This window comes from Convolutriloba macropyga, chromosome 12 (assembly GCF_964194025.1).
Source record: "Convolutriloba macropyga chromosome 12, txConMacr16.3, whole genome shotgun sequence".
Taxonomy (NCBI): Eukaryota; Metazoa; Xenacoelomorpha; order Acoela; family Convolutidae; genus Convolutriloba; species Convolutriloba macropyga.
The window spans coordinates 17174976-17200130 of record NC_134479.1 but is presented as its reverse complement, the minus strand read 5'-3'; the positions used below and the strand labels follow the sequence as shown (position 1 = coordinate 17200130).

At 35.1% G+C, this 25155-nt stretch overlaps 2 protein-coding genes across 3 annotated transcripts in view; one reads left to right on the top strand and one right to left on the bottom strand.

Moving 5' to 3' along the window:
* The window catches only part of LOC142351164 (uncharacterized), a 264396-nt gene that overhangs the window by 96388 nt on the left and 142853 nt on the right, over positions 1 to 25155 (top strand). The window lies entirely within an intron of this gene.
* LOC142351033 (uncharacterized) lies at positions 4617 to 8701 on the bottom strand. 2 transcript variants are annotated; one of them, XM_075403093.1, is made up of 2 exons: positions 8137 to 8701; positions 4617 to 5104 (listed from the first exon to the last, which is right to left on the bottom strand). In XM_075403093.1, the coding sequence occupies exons 1-2, from the start codon at positions 8544 to 8546 to the stop codon at positions 4972 to 4974; spliced, it is 543 nt and encodes a 180-aa protein (XP_075259208.1). In that variant the 5' UTR covers positions 8547 to 8701; the 3' UTR covers positions 4617 to 4971. The 2 variants fall into 2 exon arrangements, with proteins under 2 accessions (XP_075259208.1, XP_075259209.1); XM_075403094.1 differs by having other exon boundaries at positions 4617 to 5089; positions 8137 to 8694.

The window sequence follows — 25155 nt, the reverse complement described above, 5'->3', positions numbered from 1 at the left end:
AAAAAGGCAGCGCCCTGCAAGATCAGAACCATTCGTTTAAAATTTCAATCAATCTCGAGCAGATTTGGCTCTCTGTTCAATTCGAAACATTATAGCAACTTTTAGTATACTTATAGAGTAAAACTTTTTAAGCACTCGGCTGTTTTTTTTCAATATTTGATCCTTGACAACTGTTTTGTAAACCCGAGACAACTAATTACCCGAATGAGACGATTTTTTAGTGAAACTTTTCAAGCGATTCTAAAAAAGTCTTACAGCCTTTACACCCAAATTAGCCAAACCAGTGGCACTGGAAAGTAAAAAAATGAGCTTTTTATCTTGTTTTACAAAAGTGATACAATGGATGAATTATTAATCGTTTGCTCTGACCCGAACGGGGTGGACGCTATATGCTCATTTTTTGTTTTGTCAAATATAACCAATCGATATATTAATTGCAGAAGTTTTCAAAGGTAAAATTTTTAATCTCCAGGCCAACTTTAAAATTTTTACAATAACGTTTTTTGTAAGTTATAAAAGCTTGCCTCTTTTGGAGTCATCTGTAATTGTTCATTTTAACAACGTTTTCCTTGACTTGCTTATATTCGAGCGTAGTTCGTTTTTAGGTTGAAATTTTAAATCTTAGTGGGCTTGACAAATCCTAGAGAGAGTGAGAGAAAGCATTATTTTGTTATTTTTTTTATAGGAAAGCATTGGGGGTTCAAAACTGAAAAAAGGTGTTTTGGAATAAAATTTTTCTTTGTTAGCTATTCATAGCTTCCACTGCTTTTAACCACATTTCACATAAAATGTTGCTGTTTTTGAGAAATTCCATCGATTACATTTGAATTCAAAGTTACTTGATCTTTCATTAGCATGTAGATCAACTTTTATATAGATCCTTTTCTCATGCGATATTTGGTTTTTAAATAGCACAGTTCCTCATAGATCAGTCTGAATTTTTTTCCAGCACAAAAGACTTGGTAGAGTTAATTGAGTAGAGATTTATTGTTTTCCTAGAACTTTTTGCTTCCAATTTTGTTATTTCAAAGTGATTTTTCAGATTAAGGCTTTAAAATAATTGTTCTTCTGTTCTACTTTGACACTTTTTTTACATGTTTGGCTCCCTGAGTGCTGCCTCTTAGTCCCTCGCAATTATTGCCTAAAAACTAGATGAAACAAAAAAACAGTATAAGTAACTTTCAGGAGTTGCAAAATGCCGTCCTACTGATTATGGGTTATTCGCTATTTTCTATTGACAAACCGCAACCAATTTGCCATCTAGAATGAGCATCTTTAATTTCCTGTAAATATAGTTCTAACAAGGCGGCTCGGTAATGTGCGATGGCACATAAGGTTCCGACCCCGCCCATCCACAAATTTGGCATAATTGTCTACCAAATGAGGAACAGATAGAAGAACCCAAAAATTATTTTTTGCGATTCCCAAAAAAGCCCAAGTCTTTTTCAAAAAATTCTGTATCAACGATAAGATAGCCTCCAAAGCAAATAACTCAGTGGAGTAAAAGTTGATGCATTAGATTGCTGTAATATGTCAATATTAAGAAAGCGAGTCAAGACGAAAAGCAAAATCAAACAACAACAACAACAAACATTAATTACATCAAAAAATTTATGGCCCTCTTAAAAACTAAATTTAATAACAAAATCAACATACCGTCAGATAAACCCGAAACTAAACAAAAATAACTTATAAATCCCCAGAAAATATATGCGACCAGTCCATAAAAAGGTTTGGTAACAATTATACAAGAAAGAACAAAAACAGTAAAGTAAAAAAATTAACTTATTTTTTTGAAACAGTTAACTTCAAAAAAAAAATACCATTATGAATCAATTAATATTACCACAAATTTACAATTTCCACTACTTCTATAGAAGGGCATTAGGACCTGTCCTTATTCATTTTTTAAAGCGGCTAAAAAGAACAACAAAGAACAAACAAAATTTCAATTGAAACTTGCCAGAAAACGCTGTCAAAACCGTCAAGCCAATTTTTGGCACTCAAAATACATTTGATTGCGCCTTCCTCAAACAGCTATAATTTAGTACGTGGCTATTCATTAGTAGGACTAGGTAACAAGCAGACAAAAAAGCGAAGTGCTAAAGTATGTAATTTTTTTTTCGAAACAAAATTACATTTAATGTCATGAAAGGCATTAATAAAAAAAGAGCTATTTAAAAAGGGTCGTTTATTCAAAAAAAGCCCTCGAGACCTGTAATTATCCAGAATATTTCTTGCATCTACAAAAAGAACGTCAAATATGACAAAAATCACATTAGTTTACTTTTTTTTGTGAAAAACCGGTGTCGAAGCCAGTAAGTCATAACAAATTCTTTAAAAGATTTTGGGACACCAATCCCTCTTATTCCTTTGACACCCATAATGTTATATTTGACCTGTAGTTAACTAACGAGATTAGGTAACAAAAAGAAACATAAAAAGAACAAAAATTGCGAAGTTGAAAAACAAATTTTTTTTAAATTTTGGAAAACGATTGTTTTGATCGTCATGATAGCCATCAGCTATCTACTAATATCAGAATATCGGTTCTTCTACTCTTCTATGAAAAGCCAATGAAAGCTATCACTATACAGGAAATTTCATACGACCGAAATGACAAAGTATAAATGACAGTTAGAGACAAAATTAAAAAATTCAATTGATTTCTTCAAGAAAGAGGCGTCGAGGCCGTTAAAACGATTATGTATATCTTTAAGAATTTTAATATAATCAAATGTGCCTTATTCTGAATGCTAATGAGGTGACATGAGAACCGTCAAAAATGTGATAATGTGACAAAATTAGAAAACGTGAAAAACTGGCAAATATCAAAACAAAAAAATCTGAAATCTTGTGGTATCAAAGCCAGAAAACAATAATTTCAGGCTTTAAACTGCAACTGAGAATAAATGTTAAATAAGTAGAAAGAAGAAGCGGTCATTTTTTTTGCTGACATTAAGCTGGAAGTTGTACAAATTAAGAAAAAAGTAGAAAAAAGTTAATTAAGCCATTATTTATTGAAAGGTCAATTATTGGGCAAATCGGTTGGACCTATCACTCCTGAGCTTTGATTTGATATGTTCTGTTTTTTATTATTTAAAAAAAAGTCTTTTTTTAAAAAAAAGACCGACTGATTAAAACCCGATTTTTTTTGGATTGTAACAGTCCTAGAATGGCCAAAAACAAGCCCTAATAATACTTATTGTCCCTTAGGAATAACTGATTTTTCGAATGTTTTAGATATCGATAATTTGTTAGTTGAAAACTCAAACTAAATTCTGCATTTTTCATAATCAACGAGTAAAGTTGGCGAAAAACGGTAAGGTTTTAACTACAGTGCACTCTCAGCGGACTCTGAAGTAGAAATAGCCCCCCTCTGATTCTACAAAGATTTTTTGAGTGTTGTTTGGGGATGTACTGTCGGCAAATTTAATCAAAGTGGACTAAATTAGCTTATTTCGTGCTGTTTTTGATGAAAAAGTCTAAATTTTGAAATGTTTATCCAGATTTTTTGACCAAAAAAATTAAATCAAAACAATCAACAATGCTTGTTCGTCTTCAAAAATAAAATCAACGACACTATTCTTAAAAAATATTACAAATTTTAGCAAAATTGACGAAAATTTAGGCAAAAATTCCGGAAAATGTGAATAAAAACAACGTGAATTCACTCTTCTTTTCTCAGAACTTTAAACCTCGATAACTCTCTCTAGAAATCGAAAATTAAAAAAATCTTTTTAATTCCATATTCTACGCTGGATGAGCTTTCTAATGATACCAGTCTCAACTCTCTACGATGAATATATCGAGCGGCGAAAATTCACGGAACAAAAAAAAACCCAGTTGAGTATATAGTTCCTCCCCCCTCAAGAGGGTCGGAACAATTATTTAGGATTTGAAAAACTTGATTTTCTACGAGATCTTTTCTTTTCTGTAAAAATGACAAACAGACATCCATTCAGTTGAGTATTGGCGGTAATGATTATATCAACAAGAAAAAAGCAAGAATAAACTCCTAATTGTTTCTAGTTATTCAGTCAAGATATGTTATCATCACTTGTTTTTGTTGCAGATACTGAAGTGCTGGTGAGTGAAACAGAATTTTTAAAGATACATAGGCTATTTTGTACTTTGATGTCATTTTTTTTTTATTTTTTCTCCAAAGTATTTTTTGTCAATGTCTTTTTTGCAAAGACTTACAAAAATATTTTGTAAAACTACAGAAAATTTATGCACTGCCGAAATCTGACAGCCAGGATTGAATGTCAACTCTTAATTAGTACTGATTCAGTGCAATTCCATGTCTTGGATCAGTACTGTATCAAAGCTCCGATCACTTATAAGAAATGGAATGTCTTGAATCAAGTCAGAGTCTTGGCATGTCCTGAGTCAAGTTGCGGCCAAGACTTGGCAAATCTTGAATCAAGTCGCAGCCATGACTGAGCGAGACTTGGGCCAAATCTCACCATTTTTCACAAGTCTTCCTAATTTGCCATTTCAAGACGTCTAATTCACTGGAAAATTGCTAATCAACATGAAATTCGTTACGGGAATGTTTTATCATCTTTCGTTATCACTTTTTATTCACTATAGTACTCCATAGAACTGTGTCGCATTGTTTAATGAGAGTCAATTAGTTAATCGTCAGAAAAAAAAAGTTTCAATGTTTTCAGATTATTATTTGTAAATTTCAAATTTCTATTTCCTTTCTCAGTTCACAAAAACAGGATTCATACTTTGTGCAAAAAAGTTCTCTTTGCTTTCGAGTGGATTGAATGTGTTCAAAAAAGATTCATTCCGAAAAATCTGATGTCGTATCAGGGGAGACAAAATCAACTTGTTTGGATTATATTTCCATCTTACTCGTACACACATTTCCGATCCTCTTTGTTCAGATTTGACGCCACGTTTGTCATTAACGTAATTCATTCACTCTAATTTAGAGTTTCAATAGAGAAAGATAATGTTTCATTCGAAATCATAGAAAAATGGTGGAACGCATAATCTGTTCACGTCTTTGGGTCGTGGGAAGTCGTTGCAGTCTTCAAACATCATCTCCATCTCCTCATCGTGTCTTCGATAATCCCTTTGCAAAGATGATCTATATGTCAGATAACTTTAGTTAAGCTAAGTTGAACAAAAGAGATGAAGCAAAATTTTGCAAAAAAAGCCCATTCCTTAAAAAATAAACATCTTTACGAGAGCCACAAACTTAGTTTTTATTGTCAGATTTTTTGCGATGTTTTCTGCTCCGAGGATTTTAAAGCCAGGGTTGAGGCGTCTTACGTTGAAGATCGGCAAAAATGGTGGAAACAGTGGAAACAAGGGAAAAAGGTGAAAAATCGAAAAAATACAGTGAGCATTAAAGTGGCCTTTTCGATTTAAAATTCCACCGTTAAACCGAAATCTCCACTGTTATTTCCATCTGTAAATCGAAATGTCCATTTCGATGTTTGCTTTTATTTTTCGATGTTTGCTTTTATTTTCCATGTTTATTCCACTCTTTCCACACCTAACAATCGGTGAAGTAACGTTGGAATAATCTAATTTGTCCATTCATGCCGCTAGCGTCACCGATGTTAACGTTGGTCGCCTCGACCCTGGCAATGAGAAGGTAGTGAACACGAACGACTTGCTCCAAATGATTAATAACGTTTGATTACAACGTTGAAGTTTTTAGAATTTTGCTTCTGAGAATTCTTTTCATAAATTAAAATCGATGGTATCACTTCATCTCCGGTAAAAAAAATCAAGTTAAACAACTCTTGATTATAAAAATTCAGGTTTTCATTTCAACATATATTATCTTTTTCCTTTGAAAACTGTGTAAGGTGTTTTAAAGCAATTTTATTGAGAATTTGGAACTTTCTTTCAACAAACAAAGAAAGTTATTTGTTTTTTATTGCCAGTTTTGGTTTGTTGCGCGAAAAGCTGTCAGTTTTGGTTCATAGATGAGCAAAAGTAAATTAAATGAACCAGTAGCTTTTTGAACTTTATTTATCTCAAAACCAAGCAAATTCTCTCATTACGCCGAATGAAACAATTATAACAACACAGATAATGAAAGTTCTTAAATAATCAACGAAAAACGAAACCTAAATTAAAACTTCAATAAGACGTTTCGTGCGTTTGCACATAATGATCCGACCAGCTCATCCACATTTTTGACTTAAATGTCTCCCTAATGATGAACAGAGAGAAAACTTTCAAAAATTCAATTATTGGCCAAAATTAGTTGGTGTATGAATTTTAAAATCATTCCTCTAACTCAAACAACTTAGTGAAGTGAATAATAACATACTAGAGGACTGATGAGACTGTCATTATTGGGACTATGGCACGATTTAATTACATCCAATAGCCAATGTTTTTAAAAAATATCTAATAACAAAATAAAAATAGCGTCAGATAATATCTCAACTTAAAAACTAACTTGTTTTACTCTAAAAAAGTATGGGATTTAATGGGATTTGGTAACCAGTAGACAAAATTAACAGAAATGAAAAACAAAAAAGAACAAAAAAATACGTTTATCTTTTTTGAAAACAATGGACTCCAAAGTAATGAAAAGTTTTAGATATCAACTTATACCATTCTAAAGATTTTTATAAAAGATACCATTAAACCATTATAAATCAATTATACCTCTATTTGATGAAATTGAGACCGGTTATTACCTAGAATATGTCATATGTCTACAAAGGAAAGTAAATACAGAGAAATACAAAAATTCATTTAGTTTTTGCTAGAGAACGGCGATCCAGCCAATAAAGCCAATAAAACGGTAATCCGTTGCCTAAACCAAGAAAACTAATAGTTCCTTCTATGAACACCAATAATGTAATATCTGATTCTGAAAATTGAGAATATTTATCGAGCAACTAAAACACATGTGCGAAATTAAAAAAAAACAATCAGATTTTTTTAAAACTATAAATTTCAAAGTCGTCAAAACTTTAGCTATCAATTGAAAACATTAAGCAAATCTACAAACAAGGGCTCTGAGATCAATAAGTATCTCAGAATATGTCATACTTCAACAAAAAAACATCGATATTGAAGCAATTAGAACAACGATCAATACACTAAAAAGACTCCAAACAGACTCCAAACTTCAGGCATCAAACATTAGACTGCAAACATCAGACTTCTTTCATTCGATGCCCTGCTCAGTTGTACAATTCCCATGAACTGATAGCACCAGAAAAAGAAAATCAAAGTGGTGCAAAAGTCCAATTTTTGAAAAATTTTTGTGAAAACTCGTATTCTCAAGAACATAATTTAAAAGGTAAAAACCTTAGTGAAAATTAAAGAAAATTAAACTTTAACTCATTAGAGGACCGTGACAATTTTAATCTACAGGTTGACCAAAATTAGAGATCAAAATGGCGAACCTCAAAAATCCTTTGTTTATTTTCAAAACAAGCGTTTTTAAAAGTCAAAACGACCTTGAACATTTGAGTTAAAAAATTGTTATGTTTCTTTGCTACTCGTTGGTCAGCAAACTAAACTTGTCATTAGTAAGTCCTAATTTGAATTGTTTTGTTCCGTAGTTCACCTTAAAAACCGCACAATTAGTTCTTAAAAATCAGCGACCGATTAAAATCCGATTAATTTTGAGCTTTTAACAAACAACGATCAGTTCAAAACTAGCTTTTGCTGCTTTCGCTGCTCGTCTATTAAGTACACGTAACTGTTTTGTATATTGTCGATGTGGATGATCTGGCAAAAAAAGTCATCAATTAAAAAGATATGACTCATTTTAGATAATTAAAATGTTAACTTAGAGCATTCAAAATTGACTGAAAAAAACACTTGAATATATAGATCCTCTCCCCACTAAAGGAAGTCGGAACAAGAATTCTGCAATAATCCAATGAACTAATAATCTCCCGAAGGGACACTTAAAGGCTGACTATACCCTTGTCACATATCAATTTGGTTTTCGAAATACATGACTAATTTGCTATGAAACCTGTCCGATTCGTGAAAAATTTTGGAATATTTCTGTAAAATTTCTGTATTAGACAGTTGAATTACTTGACAACTTTTTTTTAGAAAACCTATTTTATGGGACAAAAAATCACCTAGTTCTAAAATATGAAGTAGTTTACTATAAGGTGCTGATCCAACATGTAGGTCTTTTGAGCCGATTTGCAGAGTGACCGACAAGGCGGAACAATTTGAACAGAACTGTCATTCATATCCGCAGTGCTGTTCTTTTCTGTAACACAGATGTCGAACGTCGCAGCGCAAAAGAAACGAGCAAAATTTGCAGCACTCAAGTCGCTACCGGTATACACGCCGTGAAGTAATCGTGACACGAATTGGGTATCGATTGTGCTCAAATTCTTGTTGTCCATGAACAGATGCATGTTTGCATGATTATAACAAATATCCGAAATGAGTTCGTCATCAATCCACTGGAATGATCTGCATTTTGTTGACTTCTCATTGTCTTGAATACTTGCGCGACAACTTTTCTCGTGGAAGAAAATTGCAATAAAAAATAAAAGCAATCTCAAATGAATAGTCAAAACCATATTCAACTAAAATAGTTGCTAGCTCTGAAATAAATGCAAATTAAATAATAAACTGTGCTACATAATGAAGAAGTTAATGCAAATCATGAAAGTAAACTTATTTTTGTCGATTTCTTGAAGTCAATATCACAGCAGACATTCTCTGTACTATGTAAACACCGATGGTGGTAAGAACTAAGAGATACTGCTGAGAATTATTTTGAGAGAATTGAAAGATTATCAGATTATGAGTTATTAAGATTAATAGTCTCACCGTTGTTGAGACCGTAGTTGTTTTTGTTGAAATTTGAAATGGTATTCTCTTCAAAAACAAATCAGAAATGTTTGCGTGCATCGGGTTGGCAAATGGATTGTAAAATTTTAATCAAAACTTCAAAGATTTTAAAATTAACTGAAAGCAATGAAAAAAACAAATTGAGCTAATCATTGTTCGGGTAAATTGTTCCAGTTTTCTATATCTAAGAAGTTATAAATCAAAGCGGAAAATAAGATAAACCTGATCGGTTGGCTTGAAACACATCATATTGAGCTCCAATTTCAATTTTTCTTTCGGTATCTTTTTATTCATGATTTATTTTCTAAGTTTTTTGTTTTTATTGTTTTTTCGTTTTAACATTTTCTTGACTTTTTTGCTGGAGAAACAAAATTCTATGGACTCTTTTTGGTCGAACCAATGTTTTGAGTTGTCATCTACATTGGTGAGTGTCCCTCCAAAAAGAGTTGCAACCGCATTTTACAATATTAAAGAAATAGAAAGAATTTACAATGATTACCATTCCAACTCTTTTTTACACAAATCAGTACGCTTGCTGTACTTAGGAACAATTTAGAACAAAAGCTGCCAATAGTTGATAAATAAAAAATAGAACTGCAAAAATGAAAACTCAAAACCGATAGTTTCCAGAAAATCGTGCGAATTTTTTTGTCAGTGATTTCATTTTGTGTGAAACTATACAAAGAATAAAGCAACAAAAAGAGGAGATATCGTATGTCTGCAACAGTTTATTGCTATTCAACCAACATATAACTATATACCTAACACCTATCTCATATGCAAAAAAAAAGAATTTTCAGCGCGTCCTTGAGAACATTGCAAAACGAATCTCCTTCATAGATTCAGAGTTCAACAAGACAGAACGTTTTTTTGTTTCAGGAAAACAAGCTGTCACTTTCTCAAGTGATTAAATTGTAAAAAAACGCGTCTATATCGCATTGAGTTTTAAATTACATTGCTATCATTCACATACGCATACATATATAATAAAAAAAATTTAAAGCAAAAAAAGAAGATGTCTATTATCATTGATTGGATATCAAACTACTCGCTATTTTCAAATAAAGTCAACGACGCAGCAATTATCAATGAAAAGTTGCAACATCAAGTCAAGGGCAACTTAGGAGAAAATGTTTGAAAACAATTTTGAATAAAAAACGGAAACCAAAAATACTTTTATCTCAGAAAAGCGAACGAACACCCAAAATGGGAACAAATATTACAGTGCTTGAAAAACACGGAAAAACCTTCAGACAATATTATTTTAAGGCCTGATTGAATGCATCTCGACCTGTACGTCACCAATAACGGATATACGTGGCCAACAAGTTACACAATCCAATGTGAGACTAAAATATTTTCCTTTATCGATGAAAGTTGCCTTCCAATGATAAAGAAACTGTTCCAGAAACTAACTCACCATTAGATGAAGTTCCTCGAATTTATCGTCAAATTCTACCAAAAGAACATTAAAACGCAATAATTACAAAAAAAACCAACAATACCAATTTCTCATCCGTACGTCTTATACAAAGCCAAACTCCACAAACATCTTAATAAATCATTGGAGAAAAATGAGCTAGACGGGTTTCGTATAGAATTACTATAATTAAGTTCTTTTTGTGCGCTTTTTTTGTTAAGTATCAGAATTACGCTTTAATGTAGAGCTATTGCTTCACAACTTTGTAGTTTTGCTGGATTGATAAATACTACGATAAAAAACTGAATGATATAAGTTTTTCTAGTGAAGGTGATCCGAAATACTTTCTTCTTCACCGAATCACAATAATATGCAAAAATAAGTGAAAAGAGTGGCCAAAATAACTAAAATGCAATCAAATTGCTCTAACATGTAAATTTAAATGATCAAAGATTGGTTTTACTGAAAATTCTGTTTTTCAACAGTAGTTAATCTTTCTTTTTGCTTATCATAAATTCCATACATACAGTGGAACTAAAGTGAACATTTTTTCAATTCTTTGAGAGAGAGGAAAAAATTGCAGTAATCAAATTTAATTCGGTTTTTTATCCTTCAAACCATCTTCACTGAAGATGTTTGATTTACTTGTTATATTTTCGGAAGAATGATTTCATCAAATTTTCAGAATCTAATCAGCTCCAACAAAAAACCACATTTGGATTCGCTCAAAATATTGTTTTCAAAAACTATTGGGATTCCCAGTAGTTTTTGAAATTAATCTTTTGAGCGAATCCAAAGTTTAGGTTTTTGTTGGAGCTATTTTGTTTCTGAAAACTTATAAAAATTATGAAAAGCACTCGGAAAGCAACAATTAACAACAAAAAAGCTTCCACGTAAAAATAGATTTAAAAAAAGAAATAAATAGAAGTGAAAATGATTTTAATTTTGGTAGTGAGAGTCGGTTTGAAAAGCGAGAATAAAAAATGTTGTAGTTTTACATCAAATCAGCGACAGTGCAGCAGCTAAAACTTGTAGCATAAAAAATTAGCGCCATTTTTTCTTTCCAAATATTGCTTTTTCGTTTATCGATTTAAACTGGCTTATCTTAGTTTCGTTGAAGAACTACTTGAAAACTTCTATGGACAACATAAGTAAAGCATGTACTGTACGCAACATGCAATCCCAGGTTGCGCGCCTTAGACGAAACTTTGAAAACTTACTAAACTTTTTACGGCACCGCATAAAGGCGTAATTAGTTTTCTACGGCACCGTAGCCAATCGATGTAATTAGCAATTTCTAAAGTCTGCCTTCCTAAAACCGGTTTAAAAAAACGCTTATCTCATACAAGTCATTTTTTCATTAGTTTTTGGGACTTTTCACATCTATGAAAAATTACAAAACTTAGTACGGCGCCGTATAAGGCCGTACCAAGTTTTGTAATTTTCCCGAGGTATTGTTTTCAAACATTAATTTGCTCTGCATGTCGGGCTGACGGTCAAAAATTTTACCCTGAAACAGTTCGAAATAGCAAAAACCTGTTACGCCCCTTTTAAGGCCCTACCGAACTTTGGAAGTCTAATGATATCTTCTGCAATTCATGTCATTGATCAAGCAGAAAAACGTTCAACTCCAGAAATACATCAAAAGCGTCAAAATTGAGATTTTGTTCCAAAGAAGACATACGGGAAAAGTCTCAAAAGTCGGTTTTTCAACTTGACTGGAGCCTTTTCCGACAATTTTCCAGCTATTATTTTACCTTAAAACCTTATTAATCTTGGTACGGCCTTACTACGGCAATTATTATTCTTGATACGCCATTAGCACGGCACCTTATATATCTTAGTACTGCCGTAGTACGGTGCCGTAGTAAACTTGACAAGAACTTAGTACGGTTGTTTGCTAAGACCTATACGGTGCCGTACTACAGCCGTACCAAGTTTTCCAAGTATTGGTAACCTGGAATCTGATAACTCATTTTCATCAACAGTGATTTTTTGTCATTTCAGAGATGTTTTATGTAGAAAACTTTTGAATAGGTTCAATTTTTCCGTGTTTTTTTATCCTTTAATTATATCATATCATGCTATTTTTGTATAATTTTTGTCAACATATGAAAATAAATCGCATGCATTCAAACAAGTGAACTGCAAAATCTATGAACCGTTTTTCACTTTATTCCAAATATGGTTAGCTTTCCAATTCTAACAGTAGTAGATAACTTAGGGAAGTTTTTGAGGTAATCGAAATACTTTAGTAAAACTTAACTCAGTTAAAACATAGATTTTCAAATAATCTTTGAAAAACTTTGACGAGGCAAGCACTTAAGATTTCATAGAATATATCTCACAATTTTTTCAACATTAAACAGCTAACTTACATAAAACTTACATAGAGCTTACTGTTTGATCAAAGAATTTGTACGATATAGTTCAGAGTTCCAAACTTTATTTCACGAAAGTAATAGGGGCTCAAAAACTGGTGAATACAGTTTGTTTGCTTCCGTCCTATGTGAGAGAAACATCGCAGTTGTGGCACAAAGTCATCAAATTCTTGAATGTTAACTTCTGGAAAGCTATTTTAGGCACGATCTGCATTAAAGAACTTTCGCTCTGATCAATTTAACATGAAATGGACTCAAAGAAAACAGCCACTTGTTTTTTGGATTTTTCCCTAAAATTCAGTGCATTTTTTTTTCTGATTGAAGAAAGGTATCATACCGAAAAACCTTCAAACCGAAACTTCGCAAAGTTTCAGATAATTTTAAAAAGTTTTTGAACCATCAAAAACCTCGTCAATTTTATTGAAAGTGTTGTATACAAAAAAACTGTGAGTTCTTTATTTTCGACGTTTTAAATATCTTTATGAAAAACATAGAGCGTCTTAGAGACAAGTACGGAACAAATTCAGAGAAAATCTTTATTTTTCTCTTAGAAAGACCTTAAATTGCCAACTTTGTAAAACCTTTGAATCAGAGTGGAAAATAGTGTGAACTGATTGGTTATAGATTTTAACTTTATAAACTTTTAAGTAATTGAAAAAAATGCTAATTGTTCCAGAGTTTGCTGCCTTATTTTATTAAAAAGTCTTCACGGGTTGACCCCATAATTCAAAAAATTATAAAAATTTAACTTCGTATTATGTCGACTATTAAAATTTGTAATCCTAGAACTTTCATAAATTGAAAAATGTAATTGTACAAATTTTGAGATCAATCAAGAAAAGGGATAAGACATAGCGCAATAACGTGTTTCAAAAACTAGTGAAAAAAATCGGAGAACATCACTTTCAGTGATACCGTTTTTACGAAAAGGTTGTAGTCATAGAACTTTATACAATAAAATTCCAACTAAAAATTTAGATATCACAATTGTGAGATGTTTCAGAAAATGCTTTTTTTACAGTCACCCAAAATCTGAGCCTCAGATATTTTGCAGGAAAAGTCATAGTCATAAAACTTCATAAAGTAATAATTATAATGAGTACTTATTAACGGCCAATATCAATTTAATGTGTAACTTGACAAAGTTTTTTTGACGCCTAATACACTAGTCACCATTGATTAATGCAATTTTGAGTTCACAAAAAAGGTTATGGAATCGTTTTTCTGGGAATCGGTTTTTTAAATGAGTTATGTTCTCCGATTTTGCCAAAAGTTTTTCAAAAAATCAACGGTGTTTTAAATTTTTAATAGGACCTTCTGGGTCAAGTAGTTATTCAATTCTACCCAAACTCTATTAGTAGTGCTTCCTATCCACATTGATGGTAAAAGAAATCAAGATTTTTCTATTGGGTCAATGCTTAAACAATTGATACATAAAACAGGTAAAGGTCAAAAACGCAAATTTTTCTATTGTTTTTATGTAAAAACTGGTCTCATTTCTTACTAATGGGTCCAGGCTGCTCAAAATGATATAGAAAATTGCATAAAACTAACATTGGCAAAGAAATAAGGAAATTGCCCTTAATTGATATATAACGTCAAGTTTTGCAATTTCGCCAATGGTTTCTCAAAAAGTTAGCCGGTTTTAACAAATTATAAAAGGCCCTCTGAGTCTAGTAGTTTTTCAATATTACCCGTACTAGTTTGGTAATGTCTGTTATCTATATGTATAGTAAAAGCCCAAGTTTCTTTTCTTGGGCGGCTTTGGTTTTATTTTAAGGGGTAGATTTTTTGTTTAGTGTTCATCACATTGTACTCCTACTGGGACCTGCTCTCATGTGGTTTATATTATTTGTGCTTTGTTTCTTTGATTTTGTGATTCGCTATGATATTCCTGGTCTATCCGGGATTTTGTATTTTAGCTATATGATATCTTGGAAAAAAAAGCCTCAATTTTTGTTCATTCTGCAAGACAAACATTCAAACTGTTTTTCCTTGTAATTTAAGAAGCTCTTGATATCTCACGAAAGAGACTCTTAAAATATCTCCTGTTTGTTGTTATGCAGAAGCATTAAACATAGAACTTCCATTTATGGAAAAGTTTTTATCATAGAACTCCAATTATGGAAAAGTTGTAGTCATAAAACTTTCATTTTATTGTCAAAGTCGTAGTCCTACTATGACTTTTTTGCGACTTTTTAATTGTTTGAAGTCGATGCTCTGCATACGACAGTTGTGTGCTTAAAACTTTTTGTCAACCCGGTTTAGGCAGCTGTCGTTACTGTGTACTTAACATGTTAGCCGTTGTCTTCAATCACTTCATGCTTGTAACAGAACAACAATCGAGTTCTCGCCCTAACAAGAAACACCATCTATCTAATGAAAAAATTAAAGCTACTTGAAAAGTTTTTAAAATTATCAAGCTCTTATGCTTGGGTTGGCAGTGGTCCAATTTCATCGATAATAATAGCAGCGTCAAATAAATTTCAACTGTGGGTCTTCGATCAATCGTTAGCACGTTTTTGTTGATAAATAAAGAATCTTCGCCGCGTTGTATCTGTTGAATAGAAAATTGAAAGAATCGAAATCGGAGTCTTAGATTCACTTTTTTCATCTCTTAGACCCGCGTCTTCTTACATTAGCTGGCTTCTCAACACTTCTGTTTTTAATTCAGTCGATATTCTGAATCGATCTTCTGGTCTGATATCGGAAAACCAGACATCATACCTCGGCTTCAGCACGTAACATCAGAATATCAGCAATTTAAATGCCCGGGTTGACCACCATTATTGAATCTTGACAACCATATTCAAGCCATATATGGTGAAAACAATTATCTCTGTCAGTGACATCACAAACCAAGTGTCCAATAAAATTCCACTTCCACTCGGTTTATATGCTTAATCAAACAATGCCAGGTTTCACTAATCTGATTTCAGAAAAATTTCTGTTGATGTTATTAAAGTGAATTTTTTCAAATTGTATTTAAATCTCAACATATATATATAGCCATATTATTTTGAAACCTTGAAGAAAAGCGTAAATTAACTTGCTCAGTTACACAAATGAATACTACACAAATGGATTTTACATAGTGACCAGATAGCAAGGAGACAAGTCATCAGTTTTCACAAAAAGCTCTTTATTAGCGTGATACCTCTATTCTCTCGTGTTTTTATAACGATATTCCAAGTATCTCCGATTTTTCTTTCTAAAACCACTTTGGAATTCCCGAATTTTAGAAATTTTTGAATACAATAAAACATTATAATTATCATCCAGAAAAAAATGATTAATGTCTATAAATTGCTTCAGCAATGTAAATAATGAAGCAGCAGATTCGAGGTAAAATTTTCTGCAAGACGGTCAAACTGCGGTCAAATCTTGTATTTTGCATCCATTCGTTTTATTCATTGATTATTTGATTGTTGATTCCTTGAATAGATGTTTTCAAAGTTCATTTGAAGCTTCCAAAAATTGGCGGAACGCATAATCTGTTCACATCTTTTGGCCGTGGGAACTCATAACAATCGTCAAACCATTCTTCCAGATTCTCATAGTATAATTTGGATTTCCTGTGAAGAAATTGATTTACACGTTATGGTTTATATTGAAAGAGTCACTTGATCAACAAATGATCCTTGGTACAAACAAAAGCTTTACAAGAATCGGAAAAAAATTAGGAGCACCTGTATTAATGATTTTGTCAGCCGCTAATACGAACTGCGGACAATTATAGAAATTTATTTAAAAAAACAGTTTGTCACGTGTTGAACACTGGTGATGTTACTTTAATGAATAATGGTATTTGGATCTGACAACTTGCCGTTAGCTATGAGCTTGAGTTTGGATATAGTTCAGCGATTACAATTTGAACCAATCGAAAGAGACGGAAAATCTGAGAGGGGTATAATTGATGGTCTAATCTGTATGCGTACATAAGAGCTTTGCGTACTTGATTGTTTTTCTACGATAAGTTGAAGTTTGAATTCATCTTTGATTTTCGAAGTCGCGGAACAGAGGAACTGTCCTTTCCTCAGTATAAGGTCCAGGAGACAAGGCCCAGGTCCGTTATTGCACACAAAACAATGAGTATGAAAGGTGATAATGATATTCACTGATTTCTATTAAAAAATTTCAAAATTTCCTTTTTTGCCATCTTGCCGTATTCAGGCTCAATTATGAAAATTCCAATTAAATTCACGAAACAATTATTTGCCGAATCGATTAGTTGTTGGGAGTGTTCTAATTGCTCTCCAAAATCACTTTCTCGACAGCTTTGGAAAACCATCTTCACTATCTCAACTGAAAATTCAGGGAGAAGTCATCAATCTTATGGCGAGCAGTTGAGCCAATTGACTTTTGCCTGATGTTGGTTTATGAGTTTTCGCAAGCGGAAATAGAGCGTTTTTAACTAAGTCGAAAAATTAATTTCACAAAATGAGAGAATGACAAGAATGATATTTTACAGTAGAAGTAGTAGTAGTAGTAGTATAAGACTTCAATTACCTTCTGAGGGTATAAACAAAGATGATGATACAAATGATATAACAAAGATAAAAAATGATATAAATTATGTAACAGCTAGAAAAAACATTAATTGAACAGAAAATCATGCTATACAGAAACTACATCTACACCTAAGGTACCACGTGCAAGATAAGTGAAAATCATATTTATCTTTTCTCATTGCCTTTAGTAGATTTTGAGTTGCGGTTTGGGATTTGCAGGTATCCCTGAAAAAACTGATGCTGACATTAAGAAAATCCGCGGCGTCATTTATAATACGTTCAACTCTGAAGATAAACTATTTTTCTGTACATCTTTTCTTAGCTCGTGTGAGTGCCAGACGTTCACGATCAAGAGTTCGTAGGTCTAAGACCTTTAAGTCCAATTTGAAAAATTTGTCAAAAGATATGCAATTCTTGTTGTTTAAGATTGCAATGAAAACACGTATGTCACGCTCGATGAGTTGATAGCATATTGGCAGAGAGTTGGATAATTTTAGCAGGGCGGAGTAGTCATTGTAACCAAAGCACCAACGCAGGCCATGGATATTGAGCTGTTCTAACTTCCGTAGATCAGAAATTTCAGGAAACCAAGCAGGGTATCCAAATAGTAGAACCGACAAAACACATGCAAAACCATTTATGCAGATGGGAGATTGAACGGAACACTGTGCTTCAAGTAATTGAACGATCGACGAGCTTTTACAATTTTTGTTTGAATATGAAGACTCCATTTCAACGTTTTGGATACCTCGATTCCCAGATCCGTAGTATTATCAAGCGAAGGAATCGCGACATCACCAAGAAGTATATTATCCAATGCACGTCTACTAATATGTAAGTAACCGCTTTTAGCTGAATTAAAAGACAAATAGTTACAATAAGCCCATAACCGCAACGAGCATAGATCGTTTTGAACACTATTCAAGAAGAGGTCGCCATGGCAGAGCAATTTCGTGTCGTCAGCGTAGCAGAAAACTTTTGATACTTCGTGTATTTGAATCATATCATCAATGAAAATTAAAAAGAAAAGCGGTCCCAACACGCTTCCCTGAGGAACACCACTAGTAACTGGGAGTCTCTCTGAAGAAACACCATCTAATTTAACACCTTAACGTCTAGATGATAAATAGCTTTACAAAATCTTCCTCAAACCCAAAATGAATAATCTTTGAAAGCAGTGTGGAGTGGTCCACAGAATCAAAAGACTTGCTGAAATCTAATTAAACAACAACTTTTTCAACGTTTCCGTCGAAATTCAGATATAACTCATGCAGAAATGTGAGCAATTGCGTAACTGTAGAATGTGTTGCACAAAATCCGTGTTGTCCAGGATTCAGCCGATCTTTAATTTTTGGATAAATGAAAAGAAATAGAAGTTTCTCTAGAACTAAAGATAACCTCGGGAGTATTGAATTAGGCCTTTAATTTTCAACGTCCGTTCGAGGTCCTTTTTGTGAATAGAGGTTACATAGGCACGTTTCCAATTCTCGGGCCAAAATTGTGAATTAACAATATATGTGAAAACAAGATGGATGAAGGGTGCTAATGTATGTGCCGCTTTACTTAAAATAGTCTGCGGTATACCATCAAAAGCAGAATTTGAGCTACTAGGGACCCTTGAAAGCTAATTTTGAAAATCGTCAAGGCTGAGCTGAACATCAGATATTTTGATCTCATTGCCGAACACAAAGTCAGTTAATCGTATTTCAGTTTTCGGATGAGAAACTGATTGAAAAAATATGTTGAAGAGATTTGCTTTCACTGAGCCTTCAAAAGACACCTCGTTTTTGTAGAACATTTGTTTAGGAAAAAAACCTCTACCATTTAATTTTTTCAACATAGCAAACGCTTGATTTGTATTAAACTTCTGAACAGTATTCAACAAGAAATGCTTGTCCATGTCAATAAGAATCATTAGCTCCTTTTCGAGGTTTTCAACTGTATTTTTCTGATGTTTTCGAGCTGTATTTAGTTTATTTAAACAATGCATTGTCTGCGACGAATAATAAAATGGAGCTTCGAGGCGCTTTCTCCGTTTTCTGTTAAAACTTTGATTGAGAGCACAAATTACTTTACGATAGAACGTTGATAGAAAATCAGGATTCAACTTGTGGCATTCCTGAGCGAAAAATCGTGAGAGTGTTAGATGCGAAGAAAAGTCAGCCTCGTTAAAAAAGTTGATTGTATAAGCGTGCCCACTTGCATATTGGTAATCTAGGTCAACATTTGTTAAAAGAATGGGATAAAGATCTGAGCACAATCGCTCTACAATATTGTAGTCCCAATTGTCGGGATGGGAACAAAAGACTAGATCCAAAATAATTCCAAGCCTATGAGTAGGCAAATCAATACTTTGTGTAAGCAATAAATCGTTGCATAAAAATTCTCACAATTTTTGATCGTCAGAATGAGGCGACGAGATCAACTCCCAACGTAATTTGGGAATTTGAAAATCACCAAGTAGAATCCACTGGACAGCTTTGCGTTGATCACAACTTAGGCTTGCGTCCACATCGGCAAAAACACTTCGCAATTTGGCTTCTGTAACACCAGTTTTGACATGGAACAGCGATCCTCGAGGAGGTAAATATGCAAGTATAATGCAGAGAGTAAGAATCTGGTTACTTAAGACTAAAACACAAAAATGCTCACACTTTGAATAACAAATTAAATTAATAGTACACAAGAAAGCGTTACTCATTGCTACTAGGAGTCCACCATGATGACCGCCCGTTTGATTTGATCGCAAAACGAGTGTATAAGTTTGACCTGCGAAAACTCCATTATCACTGACAGAATCATCAGGCCAAGATTTTGTCAGACAGACAACAGTGGGTGAAACTAAGCTTAAGAGCTGGCAAAAGTTTAGTCTTCTCTCAATAGAATTGCTCTGAACGTTAAGAAGAGGGATCGAAATTTGAGAGGAGCATTTTGTCTGTAGTCAGTTCTGTTGTTGTACACGACCGCGACGAATTTTGTATATGTTCGCAGGATTTTGACTTTCAAGTTGACGTTTCTGCAATCGCAAACTGTACTGCTGCTTTCTATCAGCTTTAGTTAAGTCTGATGACACATATACACAACCGAAATTCTATCAGTCCCTCAATGCTACTGACTTACGCAGAAACTGATTTCGTTTAATTATTTCTTTAAACTCGAGAATCAATAACTGATTTCCTGTATCACGTTGTGGTGTTCCAATCAATTTACATTGAACATCAGATGACACAAGAGATACATCAATTTGATTTGCAATTTTTTCAACAATATCGTAGCCAGCACAATTCTCAGATGGCTTTGTCCCGTTTACGATTAAATTTAATATTTTTGCATCTTTGCTTGATTGTTCTTGCTGAATTTCACCAAACAATGTTGCTCGAATCTTTTGCACATTTTTCAAGGAATTCGTAACCGCTTCAGAGTGCGATTTTGAATGTTTCAACTGATTAGAAGCGCAACAAAAGCCGCAAGTGAAAGGTGGAGAGCAGTCAAAATTAGCGGGCACCAAAACTTTTGTATGTACAGGACAATTCGTAGTCGTGCATGCTATTAATTTTTCATTTTTCAACTAGATCATCACTGGTTGAACCAATATTGTTACGAGTTCGCGGAGGCAATAAGATTTAATAAATAGCCTATGGAACCAATACTGGCACCGGCGGCTTAAGTAGATAAAAAGTCTGGTAGTGTCTATGAAACAAATACTGGCACCGACGACGCAGAAACGATTCAGCAGCAAAAAGTGCCTGTCAAGCTAGGAACGACGCGTCTTTGGAATATAATCCTGTAGAACCAATACGGGCACCGTCCTATATGTTTTTTTCAAGTCCATAGAACAATTCGATCTAAAAATACACAGTTTGTAAATTTGTCCAGATTCTATTTAATAAGTTTATCACAACAATTAGAAATTAAAGATTTAAAAGACAGATCTGATTATTAGATCAAGATGATGATTTGATTTTGGGGATGAAAAAGACGGTCAAAAATCAGCTGTAAATAAACCCATTATCAGTGCGAGAAAGTCAAGATACAAAACTAATCTTAGCACCATGATTTATAGTGGGGGTCTCAAGGGATACCCAATTTGGTTTGCTTCTGAAAACTTTCCAGAAATCAGCCGCAGGGGTACCAAAGAAGGTATGCATTTACACATTTCTAAGAATTCGGTCACATTTCCGGTGGTATCATAGTCATTCAATACATGCTGGGACGATTTTTCATCAAATAATGTCACTCTAATAATAGTTATATAGATTCACCAATTTGAACCGAACATTGATTCTCAGCACCATTTCTTGACGATTCATTTATATAAACATTGTGATTAAAATCAATCGGCGCCTGTCTGGCTAATCTGGTAAGTTAAACTTTCCTCCTATTAATCCTCACTAAGTTCATGACTATAGTTTGATCGATATTCTAAAACCACCCCTCGGATTTGAGCTGACTGCGTAGAGTCTGTTCCTATCGAAACAGTTCTGAATGTTTCCACTTTCGACAAGATCTCGTGAAGATGTCAGCTGCCATATTGTCAGTAGGAACGTAATGATTTGAATTAGTCCTATCTTCTGTTTTGTCCCGAATGATGTGAAATTTTGTCTCAATGTGTTTGCTGCTCTTGTGCTGCTTTTGGCACATATTGATAGAACTCTAGTTGTCCTCTCCAACTGCTACTGGGTGTTTCGGTTGGATGCCTAAATCTTCTAGAAGTTGTCTCCAATACAATGCTTCTCGAACTACTGCTCCCATGCCCTGATATTCTGCTTCCAATGAAGAAAGAGCAACTGTGGCCTGCTTCATGACACCCCAGCTGAGTGCTGGGGTGTCAAGTGCTCAGTGCTTAACGTCCGTTGAGCTTAAAGTAGTAGCCCGTAGTTGATTTTCTGTCGTTCACATCACCAGAACACTCTGCATCACTTTCCCCCACTAAATCATAACTTCTTTTGTGTAGGTAAGTTTTAAACCTTCTGAACCCTAAAGATATCTCAACAGTCGTTTTCTGCAAATCCAGTGTTGATTGGTAGGTGCACCACTTGTCTGGAAGGAAAGTTGACTGTGAACATGATGTCTGACCTGGTCTGTTTGACCAGATACAGAAGTGATCCAACCAAGCTTCTGTAGATCCTCTGGTCCACTTCTTCGTCTCCGTTCTGTGCTCTCTGAAGTTTAAAATTCAATTCACCTGAGTTCTTGAGGGTTTGCACTGATCCACCTGAAACCGCTTAAGCCTTGTTTCTATGTAGCGTTCCTAGTCGACTATGACTTTGCCCTCTTCTCGTCTGATTCTTAGACCCAGAAACCAGTATAAATTCCCCCTTTCTTCCATGTGAAAAGTTGCCTCAAGTGCTTTTTTGACATCGGAAATCACTCTGCTGATCCTTGATGTTACTATGATGTCGTCAACCAGACCAAGATGAAGGTGTGACCCTCTGTCTCTGCTCTAGCGAGCACTGATTGTTCCTACTTCTCATGAAACTCTGTCTCAGTAGGAAGTTTGCCAGTTCCTCATACCAGTTGTTAGCTGCCTGTTTAAAAAGAATAAATTGATTTATTCAGTCAACATACTAACTTCTCTCCATCTGATCCTTTTTTACAAACTCTTACTTTTACAAACTCTCTGTTCCTGATATACTTCTTTCTCTATTGCTGACTGCAGGAAAGACGTCCTGCCATCAAACTGGTCCACCACATGGCTCTGCTTCCCTGACAGTTGAAGTAGAATCCTGAATGTCTCTGGCTTACAGGTGGGCGCAAAAGTCTCGAAGTAGTCCAATCCTTCCACCTGTTTGAAGCCTTTTGCCACATACCGTGCTTTTTGTTTCTCCACTTGAACACTGGGTCCCAATTTCACTTTGTACCCTCATTTGCCAGGTATAACGTCCGTCCCTGTCTGTGGGTGGTCTAACTAGGCTTCAAGTCTTGTTGTCTTGGAGTGCCTTGACGTCGTCCAGCATTGGCCGGTGCCACTGATCCCAATTGTCACCTTGCTTGGCTTCGTAGACTGTTTTGGGTTCCACATATTCACCCACAGTCGCGGCAAGTTGAGTTTTGACTTCTTCAAAAAATTGCGGAACAATACTTGCTCGTGTCCATCGTCTGGGCTCTGCCATGTCCCATTGCTCCAGTGCCTCTACAAAGAAGCTAACTTTCTCTGATTGTAAGACGTCCTCTATGTCACTGTCTTTCAGCGAGTCCAATTTTCTGAGACTACCCTATGTTGCAGTATATTCTTCGCCTAGTGCTGCTTCCTCAACATCCGAGGCATCTCGTCTAAGTGTCGTTTCTTGAGTATTCGCAATCTCTGTGTCATGCCACTCCTGCTTTATTGCAGTAGGTGTGCCCTGCCCCTCTTTGCTGCCATCGTCTTGATGACCATCATCTGGGCGCCACATCGCCAGTTGCGGGGACACCTCATCTAGTAGGTCGGGCGTCTCTGTGCTGTCAGTGATTGAGCCTACTCCGGACTCCTTGATAATCACATATCGAACTTCCACCACCTTGCGTGTATTGGGTACGTATAACAGGTATCCGTTGTCTCCTTCAGTGTAACCCACATAAATTCCTTCAAGTGCCCTGGATTCAATTTTGCGGACGTCTCTGCCCCTCTTTCTCATGAGGACTGTGCAACCAAAAATAGATCATTTACTAATTTAAAGCTTAGGTTTTATACCTCGCATTAGCTCTGCTGGGCCTTTTTCTTCTCCTCGTCTCTTAACCAGATTCTTGATCTTTTTTGAGTGGAGAATTTCTGCTCTCCAAATCAACGAGTCATTGCGAAAGCATTTTGCCATCTCCAGCAGTGTCCTGTTGCAACTCCCAGCTTAACCATTTTGTTGTGGTGCCTCAGGTGTGGTCCTCTCCTGTAGCATGCCCGCTTCTACACAGTACATCATGAACTACTCTGAGAAAAACTCCTTCGCATTCTCTTGTCTCAGTTTCTTGTGCGTCCCCACACTGAGAATAAACTTCTTCAGGCTGACCAGTGCTTCACTCTTTGCCTTAAGCAAGTCCACAAACACAAACTTTGTATACTGGTCTCAAAATGCAGAACCGGAACCCTGACAGTGACTCTACTCTGAAAGATCGGATCACGTCTGTGAACACCCTCTCCAGCTTCTCTTTGCTTAGGTTTCTGCAACTCTTTGTACTGGAGTCTTTCTGATCTTGGCCAATGCTCACACATTGCAAATATCGTGGTGTTCCCCACTGTTTCTGATGCTTTTTTGACCACATCCGCTTGATTCAAATGGCTCAAACGTCTGTACCACTTCCATGCACTGTCAAGTTTCAAGCTGTTTGAAATCGTCTTGAATTCTAGAACGCTGCAGGGTAAGTAGAACAAATTATTTTCTTGCGTTAGTTTTACTCGAGTTCCCTTCTGGAGTTTCATGCAGTTATTTCTTTTCTCGAATGTGAAGCTATGTCCCCACTCCGTGCATCTTGAGACTGATAGGAGGTTTGAAGAATAGTCAGGCACACACAAAACGTTTTGAGTTCGCATTGGAAATGCCTTTTGTTTGAGGGTATGCTGATCCTCACACAGCCTCTGCCCACTACTCTGGAAGACTCTCCGTTGAGGTTTTTGAGCACTGGTTGAATGGGCACACAGTCCAGGAACTCGTCGATGTTGGTCACTATGTGATCTGTACAACCACTGTCCACTAGCACGCCGGCTGTATTCCGCTGGCTAAAAGCTGCCCAGTGTTCCTCGTCTGATGAAGTCAATGTTGGACCCCTTGCCACTGACTCATGTTTGTCTCCATCTCTTTGTCTCTTGAAAGCCCTGTCTAGGTGACCTTTCTCACCGCACTTGCTGCATTGTGTTGTCTCTTTCCTCCTGCAGTCCTTGGCAAAGTGTCCAGGGATCCCACACGCAAAGCAGTTTCCTTTCTTGGGTCTCTTCTTGAAGTCACGCTTCATTGCCAGTGCCACTGAACCACTTTGTCCCCTGTGCCTCTGTGCTGTGCACTCATGGAGGTTCTGCAGCCTTTTCCTCAACTCTGTGAAGTTCGTTGCCGAT